Source organism: Hyperoodon ampullatus (genome assembly GCF_949752795.1).
Source record: "Hyperoodon ampullatus genome assembly, chromosome: 6".
NCBI classification, from domain to species: domain Eukaryota; kingdom Metazoa; phylum Chordata; class Mammalia; order Artiodactyla; family Ziphiidae; genus Hyperoodon; species Hyperoodon ampullatus.
The window spans coordinates 70,518,375-70,534,426 of NC_136919.1; the positions used below are offsets into that span (position 1 = coordinate 70,518,375).

The 16,052-nt window shown below is 36.1% G+C and overlaps 1 protein-coding gene across 2 annotated transcripts in view; it reads right to left on the reverse strand.

Moving 5' to 3' along the window:
* RIC1 (RIC1 homolog, RAB6A GEF complex partner 1) overlaps positions 1 to 16,052 on the reverse strand; it is a gene marked incomplete at its 5' end in the record, with an annotated part of 144,488 nt that overhangs the window by 15,909 nt on the left and 112,527 nt on the right. The window contains 8 exons of one of the 2 annotated variants that reach the window (XM_079706867.1): positions 3,782 to 3,917; positions 4,876 to 5,036; positions 5,651 to 5,740; positions 6,588 to 6,698; positions 7,018 to 7,056; positions 11,940 to 12,143; positions 14,035 to 14,187; positions 15,821 to 15,869. In XM_079706867.1, the coding sequence (XP_079562993.1) occupies positions 3,782 to 3,917; positions 4,876 to 5,036; positions 5,651 to 5,740; positions 6,588 to 6,698; positions 7,018 to 7,056; positions 11,940 to 12,143; positions 14,035 to 14,187; positions 15,821 to 15,869 (943 nt within the window). The remainder of the gene's footprint in view (positions 1 to 3,781; positions 3,918 to 4,875; positions 5,037 to 5,650; positions 5,741 to 6,587; positions 6,699 to 7,017; positions 7,057 to 11,939; positions 12,144 to 14,034; positions 14,188 to 15,820; positions 15,870 to 16,052) is intronic. The other variant, XM_079706868.1, reaches the window with a different exon arrangement.

Here is a 16,052-nt window from a genome sequence, read left to right on the forward strand (position 1 = left end):
TGAGGAGAGGAAGATATCATGGGTGGTGACTTCAAGAATGAAGGAAATAGTCTGCCTTTTTATTAAGGAAAATTTCAATCAAACCCCAAAGTAGAGAACCTAGTATAATGATTTTCATTGAACCCTATCACCCAGCTTTAATTTTCAGGAGCACTGTTTTAAAATGAATCTCAGACATCAAGTCATTTTCACTTGTAAAGAGGAAAAAGCATTTTGATTAAAACAAAAACTTACTTATATTCTAGACAGGAAGGGTAGAAAAAGAAAGCTGAATCAAAGATGATTTCAGGGAACTGAATCTAGGTGAGGTGCTAGAGAAGTTGCAGTTGTCACTGACAGAAGTTAGGAGGAGAAAATACTTTAGAGAAGGGAAACCGAAGAGTTTCCTTCTATTGCCCATTTTAAATTAGAAAGAATCTCAAGACTTTCAAGTAAAAACGTTGTGAGAGATGACTAAACTGGAGATGAATACCAGAATCATAACCATAAAGGTAAAGCTGGTAAACTGAAGGAAACAGATGAGTTTTCTGAGGCAAAGTATATGGGAGGCAAAAGAGCAGAGGGCCACTGTCTAAGCTTTTGAAGGTAAGAAGAGAAATCGAGCATGATGTCACAAACCAAAGAAGGAAAGAGTTTTAAGAAGGAAAGAGTGATTATTCAGAAGACATGGATTCTGTCCCAGCTTTGACTCTTGCTGGCTGGATGAATTTAAGCTGCCGATATCATTTAGGGTTTGGTAAACAACCATCACCCTACGTATCCTACTTGCAAAAAATACTCAGATATATGAAATGCTCTTTTGCACTGCTCTAAGACACAAGGGATTGTGTATAAAGAAATGGCAAAAGGGTACAGAATACTCACAGACTTTGTTATTCTCTTTTGCTTTAGATCAGATCCAGGTAGGTAGTAAGCATGATATGAACTGCTGTTAATTTACAAAGTAGGAATTAAAAAAATAAACCCTACAAATTCTCCAAGCAACTGTCACAAAACTCAAGAATTTTATTTGGAAAGAAATCTTCATTTCCCCACTTAGCACATAATGACATGAAAACTAAAAATTGAACGTCTGTCCCTAACACACGAGAAAAAGCAAGTAACTTGGAGGTAAGAGAAGGAAAAATGGAATTTAAAAGCTATGTGGGAATTATAAGCGCTAGAGAGTAGAGGAAAAAGGAAAATGAATATGCAATGCCAAGAATCAAACAGTATGAATGCTTGGGGACTGGCACAGGGACAAACTCCTCAAACACTTCAAAAGACCTAAAGAACATTTACTGAAGTTCACTAAAATCCGATTAATGTTCATAATGACCACTTTTAAGTTTTAAGATGGTAAATTCACCACTACATTTTATACTTCATTTTTTAAAAAAGCAAAATTTTTTTTCCTTCAGCTCTACATGCAGTCAACATTTTCCTACTGAAATATTACAATATGTAAGAACAGGTGACCACTACAGCCCTCTCAGGCAACTTTAATGAACTTTTCAGAAACTGACTGTAACATACAAGCAGGGACTACATGTATCCTCAAAATCCTAAATTTGAAGGAACCCAACATACCATCTCTTACCCCAAAAAATCCCTGGTAGATAATTCTCATTGGGAGGTTCCGAGACAAGGTGCTCACCTCTCTCCTGAGTGAAGGCCACCTTACTGTTGAACAGTTCTTACTGCTAGTTTTTGTTGTTAAATCAAGACTTGCTTTACTTTAAATCTTGGTCTTCCCTCTGTGCAAGATGTAATCAGTCTATTCCCTATTATATTTCAACTTACTTCTTGATCTGCTCTTTACCAAGTTAAGTAGCTCCTCTTTGTAAAGGGCCCTCTTAAAATGGGGCACCCAGTATTACTGATGCCACTGATTGCCTAATAGTAGTATCTAGGATATACAAGGAGTCCTCCTTTTTTTTCTAATATGACAACTTCAAACATGATCAAAAGTATGTAAAATGTACAACAAACAGCACCCCCCTTATTCCCATCATCCAGTTCACAACTATCAAGGTTTGCTCCACCTATCCCTCTTTTCTTTTTACTTATTTTGCCAAAGCATTTTGAAAGAAGATACCATGCCATTTTACCCCTATACGTTTAATAGGCATCTCTAAAATATATGGATATTTGCTTATATAATCACAACACCAATATCACATCTAAATGTAATAAATCTTACAACTATTCCTTAGTTCACATTTAAATATTGCAAATTGTTTTAACAGTGTCTTTTTATATACAGCCTATTTGAATCAAGATACAAATGAACTTACGCATGTATTTTGTTGTTATAGCTCGAAAGTCTTATTTAGAAGAATCTTTTCTTTTTTCCCCCACATTATTGACCTGCAGCTTTCCTATAGAATATTATTAAACTAAACCTCTTTCCCTGTATTTTCTGTGAATAGAAGATGACTCTAGAAGCTTGATTCAGATCAGGCTCAATGTTTTTGCTAGTAATTCTTCACGTGAACTTCAGGTTGCTTCACCCCAGGAAGCATGCCACATCTGGTTCTCCCACTTTTAGTGATGCTAAAATTGATTAATAAGGCTTGGGCATGACAACTTGATACCTTCATTGTAAAGTTCCCATCAACCTTTCATTGGTTTCATCCAATGATCACTGCCTGAACCACTCATTTCTTCACGGGCTGCAAAATGGTGATTCTTAAATTCTTACATTCCTTCCATATCTTTTAGCAAGGGTTCTTCTGTAAAAGAAAGCTTCCCCTTATCAACCAGGACTATCTTGTTACATGAAATAGAGTTTGCAGAGAAAAATGGGACCTGTATTTTAAAGGCACTCAGTGGAAGTGCCTTAATAGGAAGTAAAAGACAGACTGGGCAGACAGGGATGACAAATAAATCCACACAGAACTTTCCTTTGAAAATGGGTTCCACATTGACATGAAGTTTGGAGACGAGTGGTATAATGGAAGGAGGCTTGGAATAGAAAGTTATAATACCTGGGTCCTGGTGACACTGCTACCTACACAGCTACTTTAACCAGAAGCTATGGGATTATCTCTTTGCTCATAATTAACTAATCATGGAGTCCTCTATATGTCATATTCCTTCCATTTCTTTCCATCTTCTTTTCCCTACCCAAGTTCGGGCCACAGACACCATTCACCTAGATCATTACAATGGCCTTTCAGCTGCTCTCCCTACATCCAGTTCTGTCCCACTCTGTTTCATTTTCCTCCTTTGTAATGTTTTCTCTAACATTATAAAGCTTAGATCTAATAACATCCAGCTTAAAACGCTTTAGACTTTAAGACAAACTCCAAAGTCCGTATTACCAGTAAGACTCTTATCCTCTCATACTCTATGTTCCAGTCACTCTGAAATTTCTTCCAATTCCCTGAATGCATCATGTTCTCTCTTATCTGTGGGCCTCTGAATACCGTTTCCTCTGCCTGAAATTCCCCTTCTTTACTTAGATAACCGCCACTTGTTCTTCAGGTTTCAATTTAAATGATATAGAAATCTTCTGTGATTGCTTAGATTACTCCAGGTTTTTGTTATACACAGTAAGCTATATTACTTTTTGGTACACACATCACAATTGTAATTAATTATGTATGTAATTATTTCCTTATAGTATGAGCAGAAACCATGTTTGTTTAGTTTGCCACTGTAACCCAGCATCTTCATGCAAGGCAAATTCTAGACATTTAGTATGTATTTGCTGAACAAATAAATAGTTCCTAACATCAAATTAAAACACAAAAAACTGAAATGAAAACTCTAAAGAGCTCTGATAATAGAATGGTACCTGCTGTGGCATTTTCAAGGTGATTCCATTCTCTGTACTCACTGATGTCAGAGTGACAGATACTACCAGGAAAGGGTGAGGAATGTAGCGTGACATGGAGACTTCCTGAAGAACTTGAATACCAGCAGTATTTGTACTGCAAAAAAGAGAAAGAAACCCATATACCTCAACAACAATGCTAACGACGTTTTTTCCTTTTCCACTACTAATAGTATGAGATTTTATGTTTATGGGCCCAAATGCCTTCTACCTATCATTTTCTCCTCCCCAAGTATCCTTTAAGCAGCAGACCAACAAGGCTGTGGCACCCAAGAACACATCTGGAAATAAGGGAGGGAAAAAAAGGGAGTAAGATGTAGAAAGGAAGAAATAAACTAGGAAGAAGCTACAGGAATAGCTTAGTCAGTTGAGAAATAGCTGGTTGAGAAAGACATGCGTTCTGAGGCTAGGAGATTTGTTAATTTTTATTTTTATATTACTCCTCAATTATAAGCTACTTCAGCAAATATGCACTTCATAGCTGTTTAAAAAAAGAAACAAAAACCATTTGAGAACAAAATAAAACTCAAGAAGAATGGTCTAAATGCACCAAGCCAGCCAGATGCCAAGAATATAGGCAACACACAGCTCCAACAGGTCTGACAGTTTTTCCTTTCCCAGACTACAGCCATCTAGCTCAGTGAAAATATTAATGAGTCTTCTAAGGTCATGCTTCCTAAGGCCTTAAAGCTGTAAACTCCTACAAATTTCCCCAAGTTTCTAGAACACCAGGATAGTTAGTAACCATTTGTTTTCAAGATTGTGAAAAAAAAATTAGTATTTAAAGCTTTATCCCATCCTGAACTAGATTTTTTTCAAATGAGTCCAGTAAGATTAGCTGAAGAAGTTGGTACAGGCTCTTTAATTTATTTATTTTGGTAGCTAAAAAATAACTACTATATGAATATCACTAATTAAAATTCCTTGCTTTTTTAACTCCTAAAAACAAATGAAACGAAATATAAAATTAGAATAACTGTTTTGCGAAATAAAAACTACAGAGGTAACATGATAAATAGGAGCAAAAAGTGACCTGTCATATGTTATATACTTACCCATCAGATTTCCTTTCAATACTGTAAAGGCATATTGAACAGTCTGCTCTAAATACTATTACCATGTCCCGGAAGACACTAAGCAGTAATGTTTCTGCCTGTGTTTTGGTGACATGAGCAAAAGCATTGTCCAGATTTGACGTTCTCAAGTATACTCTGAGCTACAGAAAACGAAAATAAAGAAAACTGTAAAAACAAGATACCTACCATGGATGACTAAATACTTTAGACATGCTGTTTTTTTATCTACCGACTTTTTTCAAGTAAGAGGAGTTAAAGACTAATCTGAGCATTAATAACAAATGGATGTTTATATTTTGACAGGGTAGGCTCATTCTACAAATAACTAAAAGATGAAGTGATCAAAACTGTGATGTACTATTATGAGATACTCCTTTTAGACCTGCACATTTAGACCTGATCAGTAGTTTCTCAAAAAATAAATATAGAAATAAATAAGTTAATAAATCTCTAAGGACAGCCATCTTTATAAACTTCTCAACTTTTATTAACTATTTTTTATTATTTACAAACTTTATAGAGAATGTTTAATGGCTAAAATCCTTAGAAAAAGTTATCACAGAAGTCCTGATTATCCCTTTAAATTTTTAAGTAATCTGAAATGAAAATCCCATTTGTTAAAAATGCCAAATTCTTGATTAAAAAGTAAAACGTTTTGTTCATTTTCAATAGGTTATTTTTATATAAAACCAAACTGTGCTTAATATCTTTAAAATGTAAAAATCTTGTTATTTCTGAGAAAACAAAAACATACCTCCTCTTGATGATCACTTATGTTATAGCATGCAAGCACAATAAAATCATTCCACCAGGCTAAGCCACCTGTCACAATCATATTTTGCTCCTTAAAAGAAAATATAAAAAACATATTTTCATTTATTTTTGCCAGTAACAGACTTGTAAAATATTCCTAATCAGACAATGAAAGCTCTAATTATTTCTGCTCTACTCTCTTCCCGCCCCCCTCAACATGAAGTTTTACTCTAGGGCCTTTATTAATAATGATTCACATCCTATTTTGAAAGAAATAAATATTTCTGTAAGACATAAAATACATCATTCAAAATAACTGGGTACCATGTAGCATCATTATTCCACATTCAACAGACCTTGGTTTAAATTCTGGCTTTATCATTTATCAGCTGCTTGATTCTGAATCCTAGTTTCTCTTTTATAAAATGGTGAGTAACAATAGTGCTCTCATTGGGTTGTTATGAAGAACAATGAGATAATATATGTGGAAGTGCCTGGTACACAGTAGGCACCTATTAAATGTTAACTTCCTTCTTTTCCTCCTATTTGATTCTTGCAAAATCCAACTGCACATGTTTGTATGCTACCCAAATATTTATGTCACACACAGACAAGCAGGGAATGATCTCAAATTCTGTGGAGATTTATTCCGATCATATCTGATGAACTCTACCTGGAATGTAAGAGTAAATCCTCAAGTTACAGGATTATGGTGTCTGATCTTAACAAGAATTAAAAACAAACCAACTATCTCAATACAAAATCTTTTATCAAATATCAAGTACTTTATCAGAACTGACCCTTAGATATAATCCAGTGTCATTTTTTAATATTTGATTTTACTTTTTAATAAGTAACAGTGGTTTACTTTATACTTATTTCATACTGTAGTTCTCTCATACTTTGAGAAATAGGTTTTTAATTTCGAAAAGACTAACCTGGGTAATGTTTCCAAAAAGCTTCCATTTTTTGGTGAGTAAAGAGTAATGTGCAAAACCAAACTTGCCAACCACAGCAATATTCTGTCCAAGCTTATCAATAGCTGAAAACTGATTAAAAAAAAAATTAAGAGCTCTTCCTTGAGTTTTTAAATTAGGCATAAAGAGCTGAGGATTGTCAGGCAAGCAGACTATTAATAAACATTTGCTAAGAGAATTAAATGTAAAATGCTAAATTTAAAAATCTTAGTATTTATACATGTTACATTTGACCAAATTATAGATTTACACTAACAATGTACAAAAGGAAGCAAGTACTGAAATTTTACTTTTATCAGTGCACCCACTGAAAGGCTCAATTCCCAGAATACCTCTTGCAGCAAATGCTATCCAATAAAAGTTAACACCAACAAAGTAAAAAATAACTCACCCGTATAGGCCAATTGCTCTCTAGATAGGTGCTGGAAATCTATAGAAAATAACACATCAGTTTGGTAAGACTTCTGAAATATATTTAAAAGTAAAGCACGTAAAAGCATTAACATCATAATATGAGATTAATTTTCTTGTAACGTTTAAAGTGCTCCCAAATACAGCTTCCCTGGTGGCACAGTGGTTAAGAATCCACCTGCCAATGCAGGGGACACAGGTTTGAGCCCTGGTCCAGGAAGATCCCACATGCCGTGGAGCAACTAAGCCTGTGCGCCACAACTACTGAGCCTGTGCTCTAGAGCCTGCGAGCCACAACTACTGAGCCCACGTGCTGCAATTACTGAAGGCCGCGCGCCTAGAGCCCGTGCTCCACAACAAGAGAAGCTACCGCAATGAGAAGCCTGCGTACTGCAACAAAGAGTAGCCCCCGCTTGCCGCAACTAGAGAAAGCCCGCACGCAGCAAAGAAGACCCATCACAGCCAAAAATAAAATAAATTGTTTTTTAAAAAGTGCTCCCAAATAATGAGTATTACTAGCAGCCAATATTTCACAACTCCTGTCTTAACCATTTCATTATATGTTTCTAGACATCAGGCTTTCCTCTTTTTTCTCTACACTCTTTTTGTTTGTTTTAAATTAAATATTGAACACTCAATACAGAATGACAAAAGATATTTAGAGAAGCATCTACTAAGGCAGCCAAGAATTGTGTAGATGAACAGTTTGGGTTCGCTGATATGAACCATCCCAAAAAACCCTTATCTAATAAAATCAGAGCCTCAGCAAGAGTTTTATGTTTTTTTAGTAGAAATCTTTTATTATTTTTACATTTTTCTGATAAAAAAGCAATGCATGCTTATAAAATTTCAACAGTATAAAAGTGCACAAAATACAAAGTGAAATTCTTCTGTTATATCATTGCTATCTCTAAACAAACAGCCATATATATATGAGTGTGTATAAGCTACTGCTTTTTACTGGGGTGTTCCACTTATTCACCTACAAGTACTTTTAATATATTACAGATATTAACTCTTTATCTGCAACATAAGCAATAAATCTATCTTTCCATGTCGTCTGTCTTACATCTTTGTACACAGTGTCTTTGTGTCACTCTGAGAATTTTAAACTTAAAAAATCCTCTGTGAGGTATCAATGTAGCTTAAGTCTAGCTTTACTGAGACTGTGATCTCTCTATTAGCCTGCTGAGTAAATAGATTTCATGAGCACATGGTGAATGCAGTGTGAAAATTAACAGAACAACAGAACAAAGGAAAAATCTTCTGTTCCTGGAATAAGAGAACCTTCCATTTAATTTAGTTTCCGTTTACTCAAAGAAAAATGATTACATATTTAAAAAGAGAAAGCCAAATTTAAAAGCCAAGTAAATGCAACCAAATCCAATAAGATTCTTTGTGTAATGTGAAGACAAAGCAAAAATCAAGTGAAAACATCTATATTAACCTTGATAAAATTTATTTATAAAACTATTTTTGTTAGACTTCACTTATTAACCAGTAAGTCAACCTAAAATCTAAGTAAATTAATAGCTTTTAGTACATTAGGAAGTTCTTAACCCCAGTGCTGGTTTGTGGAAGCCTAGCTTACAGAATTAAGAATAACTGTGTCAGGATAGATACGCTTGAAGAATGCTTAACTTGTATCTTAACAGATATGCTGTACCATTCAGGCCAACCAGTAAAATTTACTATGATGGGTGGAATTAGTTCAGAATAATGATAATCTGAGGTAATGATCAGGTGGCGAAGTAAAATTTGAAAGTAGTTTTGTAGGAGGCTGTAAGTGAAATTCTTTTTTTGGATGAAGAAAATAAAAATAGTCACTTGAAGAGGGATGTTCCTGGAGCACAACTGAGCTAGCCATCCATGACACTGAACACCCCACCCCCAACTTTCCCCAAACCTTAGTGTTTCATAAGTATTTATGAGATGTGTGGGCAGGTAAAGTGGGAAGTGAGATCTCACTGCCAAAGTGGACTCCAACATGAAGAGTTTCTAATCATGGGAACCAAGGTTAACTTATCATATGATCACTCTCTGATGACTATCTCTAGGAGAAAACAAATTCTTTTACCCTCCAAAAGTATATGAGATGCCACAAATGGCAAATGGTTTACTTTCAAAACTTAAAATGAAGCTTTATTTCTCATATGGTTTTGTGTCTTGAAGATGCTATGAAATAAGAACAAAAACTTGTATTTGCCCCAGGAGATCTATATGTTACCTGAACTTTCAGTTCCACTCCTAATACTGAGAACAGGAAATGGCAGAAGTAAGAAAAGAGGCGGCTAATGAATAATGAAGAAACTCAGGTTAGGAATGCATAGTCAGGGCACAAAAGTCATGTCATACCACTGGGACACTCAGTGCCAAGGTACAGAATCTCTACTCTGAACATCTTAGGATTTTTCAGTCTCTCGGAGAACCTAGATCTACCTTTTTTCCCTTAAAGTCATTCTGCTAAAACCATGTCTCCTAACCTAGACTACTTTCTTCTGTAACTGGTGAGACTGAGAGGGCCATCATCCTAGGAGATATGATCTGTGCCAAATACCTAGAACATCTGATACACACTGTAGGAATGAGGGCAAATCATTTATAAATGAAATAGCCTTTACAATCCTCTTTGTTGACCTCCCTAACATAGTGCCTGATACATTACTCTGCTTCCCACAAATATGTATTTGTGTTATTTTTGTTAAAGGAGAAAACATAGTTAACACAGAATCTTCTGACCAGGAAACTAACGAGTATAAGGTAGAAGGCTTAAACAAATAAAAAAAATCCAGTAGTCTAGATGAGGAACAGACAGAGCAGCAGAATTAGTTGGAGCTCATGTGATGAACTCTAAGCTGTACAAGAAGCATACAAAGTATAAACCACACAAACAAAGCCATTGTGATGGAGGATGCGGGCACTTATCCTAGACAAGAGCATATGTTGAAGGCGGAATTAAACAGGCACCCACGTTTCTTCAGGGAATACTTACTAATGGCTAAAATGTCTGGAAGTTAAAAGCATTAACATTATATGGACACTGTAAACCACACTACCAAACGAACACCACCACAATGCTGCATTGACTCTTGTGGCTCAAGTGCCAGCAAACAAAGGGGCAACTCCAAGTAAGAAGAATGTCAAATAGGCACATTCTAAGTTTTAGATCAAGGTCAGCAGTATATTATATGCTTCAACATTTAGTACCTAGGTTTTAAAACAGGTTTGATTATTACTTTAATTTATATCATGGTAAGGATAGAGTCTGCCACTATTCTGCTGTGTGACCTCGGGCAAGTCACCTAACTTCCCTGAGCCTCAATTTCCTCATGTATAAAACCTAGTTGGACTACATGATTGCTAAGGTCCCTCCAGCTCTAAAAATTCTATGAGTCCATTATAACTTAATTTGGGGGGAGCACAACTCTAGCATTATTTTTATTAGTTTTAAGGAAACTGAAAAAATTACGTAAAGCTAAACAAGTTTATCTTTCTAAATATTTTAGATACCTAAAGAACAGGATGACAGAAGAATCTTGCTAGTATCTACTTTGCCTGAAGTTGTAAAATCAGTGTTATATGCTTCTAATATGGGATACTTCATAGATGGCTACGAATCACACAATCACTGAATTTTTGAGCTGGAAGGAAATTCAATTTTTGTTATTGCCTGATGGATTTTTGAGTTCCAGACCTGCCTTCTTTGATCCTCTGCTCTACTTGGCTCTCTGGCAACACAGACCTGGCTAGGCAGAAATGGCACTGATGCTCGGTCAGTGTAGAATGAATAGTTCAAAGTATGGGGAAATGAAAATAGCAGAGAAATGGCTATAGGAGAGAAGGGAGCAGTGGAAAATTTTAGTCAAGGAAGTAGCTGATGCAGTTTTATTTAATAACTGTTACTAATTATAAAATGGTATGCACATTGTTTTGATTTTATGAATTTCTTAATGTAAGTTAAATACATTTTCTTTTAGTGTATACCACATGTCAATGTAGGAGATATTCCTCCTTCAATTTTTCACACAATGACCATTCTTATGTCTCTCATTATCTCCACTCAAAGTCAACCGAAAATAACATGGGAGCTGAAGTAAGCTAGTAAGGTAAAAGTACAGAATGTAGAAGTAAGACAAAGAATTGTGGAAATAGAAAATGACTAAAAGAAACTAACCCAAGAGTAGGCTCTGATGTACCTAAGACACTCTGGCATGAGAAGTGGGAAGAAAACACTCAGGACTTTGAAATGTGTGTGAAAGTTTCTTTCAAGAAACTTCAATTTACTGATTTACCCAAAGTAATTTTATTTGGTATCAAAACTCAGAATTAATTTCTATATTAAATGTCAATTTATCAAAATTACTAAAAGAAACTACTAATTTAATAATAATCTGGAACAAGACAGAGTAATAATAAAATTATTAACACTAAGGTTCTAGACTAATCAGAAGTCTGCAATTTGGGTCCAAAGTCAGGCAATTAACCTCAATGTGTCCCCATTAGGACTACAAGGTCAGCTGCACAAGGTACTAATCAATATTGTCACTTTTCATTAAATTACTACACTTTAGCCTATGCAAATCCAGAGCTAAATTTATACCAAAAAAAGGCTGGAAGTAAACAGTCTTGCACAATAAGAGGACAAAGCATAAACTTCTAGTTTTTTTAACTATTCACTTACTAATGGACTTAAAGCAGGTGGGAATACAATCTACATCAGGTGGAAAGAAAGGAGAAGACAAGAGGACAAGAGCACAGAACAGCAGAAGAGAGACATGACAGTCAAAAAGTTTACAAGGTTTCTCAGTTTTCTAAAGCAACAAATGAAATACCTAAATATCTGCTTCAGGGTGCTATCTTACCAAGGACTAAGTCCACAGTCAACAGCATCCGAAGACTTACCTGTACTACATGCCAATGCCGATGATCAAGTAAAGTGCTTAAACTCTGAGACTCTAAACTGCCATCTGCAAATGGGCTCTTTTCCTGACTGGGCTTATGATCAGAGTGTGCCAAAGTACTCCTGGGATTCTGGGTTTGTGAGGCCTCTCCACAGTTCAAGTACAATCGATCTTCCCCCTGAAGCAACACTTGCTCTTGGTTACTCTAGATGAGGGAAAAAGGAAGCAGAGGGGAGGGAAGCAAATAAAAACAAGTTAGTATAAGGTAGGGGAAAGTAAGTAATACAGCAATTTAGTTTTATTGTTGGAAATGTACCACACATCTCAATGCTGATTTTCCTCACAGAGGACAAGACTACCTAATAATCTCACACACTGTTATATTTAACAGACAACATTTTAATGATTACTTCCCAGTGCAAATAAAATCTTTGTTAAAGTCCGTTTTATCATACAGATTCCAAAACATGCCCAGGGCAATGCTATGAGAGATTTTCCACCTGAAAACTGAATAAGACTACTCAATGTCTACAGTTTACAAACTAGTTTCACATAAGATACCTCATGAATGGTAGTAAGAAAACATGCCTGGTCAGTTTGTGTGTATATGCTCATCCGTGTGCCCACATGGTAAGAAGAGGGAGTGGATTACAAACAGGGATAACTGGATACTGGAGGATCTTTTATTTTATTTTATTTTATTTATTTATTTATTTATTTATTTATTTTGCGGTACGCGGGCCTCTCACTGTTGTGGCCTCTCCTGTTGCGGAGCACAGGCTCCGGACGCGCAGGCTCAGCGGCCATGGCTCACGGGTCCAGCCGCTCCGTGGCATGTGGGATCTTCCCGGACCGGGGCACGAACCCATGTCCCCTGCATCGGCAGGCGGACTCCCAACCACTGTGCCACCAGGGAAGCCCCTGGAGGATCTTTTAAATCATGGGGAGGAGGAAGAGTAGCCTACATCTGTGGTCCTGGTTCAGAACAATTCAATAATTGCTTGGTTAAAGCTTGGTTAGTACCAAGGAGTGTACCAGGTTCTGAGGATATTTAGACAAAAATATAGTTTCTACTCTCTGTGATTATGCCCTGGTTTTTAATTGAAGGCCAGTGTCTTCACTATTTAAATTAGATCAGCACCCCAGCCACTCACCTTCCCATTGTAGTCCAAATGTTGTCTTGATATAAAACTCGGAGTGCTTTTAAATTATTTATTTGGGATGTGCGAGCAGAGAAGAAATCCTCTACTCTTGTTTTTCTTATTATTCAGCTGGTCTGAGATCCAAGGTATTTTCATTCTTCCTCAATGTGTTATAAATTTTAATTAGAAATTGGTTGCACCAAATATTTAAAAACCCATTGGTGGTAGATACTAAGATATGCACCCCTATCATATAACATATCACTGTTACTATATATCAACAATATATCATATTAACATCTTATTTCGGACTGATAAAACATGAGTGTATGTTATAATTTGGGCCAGTGTTTCCCAAAGCAGGATTCTAGGCTTATTTTCTTCTAGGCACTCCTTAAAAATTCATAGTTAAATAAGCTTGGGAAACAATGCTTTTTATATACCAACTCCTGGACTTTCATGATGCACATCAGCATATTAAAGACTCAAGTTCTATGTTAAAGAAATCTCTACAGCTTTGTTTAACTCCTTTATTTCACACTTACAAGACAACAGAAATTTTTCTTGTCCTATGTAATTGCTATTGATATTTCTCACAAGTAGTGCCTGGTGGAACATACTGTGAGAAATGCTATTCAGACAAAGACTAAATTTTATTCAGGTTACTCAAGTGAATCTATAAACACTGCTTTTCCTCAAATTGCTTGTGATCTTATTAAAAAAAGAAAGAAAAAAAAAGCATGGGATTCCCCCAGCGTCCAGTGGTTAAGACTCCACGCTCCCACTGCAGGGGGCGCAGGTTCAATCCCTAGTTGGGGAACTAAGATCCTGCATGCCACGAGGCCAAAAAAAAGCAAAGCCTGCTCAGGAATAAAATTGTCATAAGGAAGAGTCATATTCAAATATGAAAGCCACTAAAAAAAAACAAACAGAGTTTTAATTAAATAAACTTACCATACAAGGGTTTACGGTGAGTGCACTCTTGAGAAACTGAAATAGTAGAATGCTAGGTTGTTTAACTATGCTCTTGGAGTCAGACTCATTTTCAGTATTTTGAGAACCAAATCCACTGATTACCCATAGGTGATAGCCTTCGGCACCCCAGCTCTTGGAGAGAGGAGGAGGGGGAAAGAAGATGGGGGGTGGGGAAAGAAAATCAAAGCAATAAAAAGTTTCTTGTTATTTTTTCCTGGTTTGAAATATTCAAATTCTGAAATAACCAACAACAGCATTATTAATGACTTCTGAAGGCTGGAGAAACCATGACAAACAACACAGACAAGAATTATACCTACACCTACTACATCTTAGATCTCCAGTAGAAACCATCACTGCTCTCCACTTAGAAGAGTGAAAACACTACATACCAATCTTAGCCCCAAAACCTAAGAAATGCCTACTGCTCTCTGTAACTTCTCCATTAATTCAACTGCCTCTCAAATACAAAGAAATTCCTTACAGAGACAAGACCCACGTTACACAGCTGAAGCTTTACAAAGCAGCACCCCAACAGATGCAGTTTTGTACAGAACAAAGAACACTGGATTGGAGGCTATGAGACTAGGGTTTTGCACTCCGGCTTGGCTACCATTTTGTTGTACAACCTTGGCCAAGCTATTTGGTTTCTCGGGGTATAAGTTTCTTCCTCTGTAAAATGAGAGGGTTCAAATAAATTCTCCAGGCCCAGTTCATTTTAATATTCTATTAACTAGATTCCACGAGAGTTAAAAAAAAATTTTTTTTAACATTAGTAATTCCCAATCTGCAAGGCCAAGAAAATACTAATGGGGGGAGGAGAGGTCCATGAATTGTTCCAAAATTTCAGAAGTTTAATAGAACTTTTGTTTTCCCATGAAAAGTTTTGGTTGCATAAGTTAACTAAAATGCTTAGATTCTTAGTTTGTGATTAAAATATTAACTTAGTGAGGGAGGTAACACTGGTTGCTGCATGGCATTCAGAAGCACTGATCGGCAGTCAGAGAAATGGTGTTTGAAAACTTATTTTAAAATATGGAGGTGAGGAGAGCCATCAAATGGGATCCTTGGTGGTGAAAGGTTGGGAACCCCTACTGAAGGCAACCATGGTGGTCTTAATTCTTCGAGAAACCCATGATCAGAAAATGCCTTCCTCTGTGGAGCAGGAGAGAAAGGTAGTGATAAGCCTCACAGCCACTAATTCCTCAAAGATGGTACACAGAGGGCTATAGAAAGAAAATGTTTGTATGTAAAGACAGGGGTTACACCTCACCGCTTTCTACAGAAACTCTTGAAAATTGATAGTAAAAATATTGTTACAACAGGGACTACAATTCTTTTGACATACATCTATGGAAAAAATTTTAAATACGCTCAAATAATGTACAAGCACATGTTTTCCAGGAAAAAGACCCAATGAGCATTTCACGTTATGTTAAAAGAAAGGAGGCCATGGGAAGTGGGTGCTATTGAGTCACATAAGAAATGTAGGTATGCTTTGGAAAAACAAAGGCCTGATTTGAACAGTCACTATGTTCACAGAGATGACAGGGCTTGCTGGACACATCTAAACAAAACCAAAATCAAATACTGAAAATTGGGCAGCCTCCTGATTTTTAAAGATAATACTTTTATCAAAGCAAGAACTGTATAAGAGTCTGCTGAGACTAGAATAGCTTTGTAATTTTATCAGATCAACATGAGAGAAGAAGAAGAAAAAACCAAGTTTTTCACACTGTATCAATATTTTATAGAAAGAACTTACCATGGAGTTGATCTTAAGGGGATCTTTTTTGGTACCATCAGACCTATAACTGAAACACAATAGAAACTTAATTAAGAAGAGTCTTCTAATTGCATGTAATTAGCTTTAATCTGAAATATTGATTTTGTTCCTTCAAAAGAGAAATACACAATACTGCATGAAATATGAGACTCCTGGTTAATACACCTAGGTATATCACTGAGTTATAGTCTTCCAGTTACAAAATAACTTC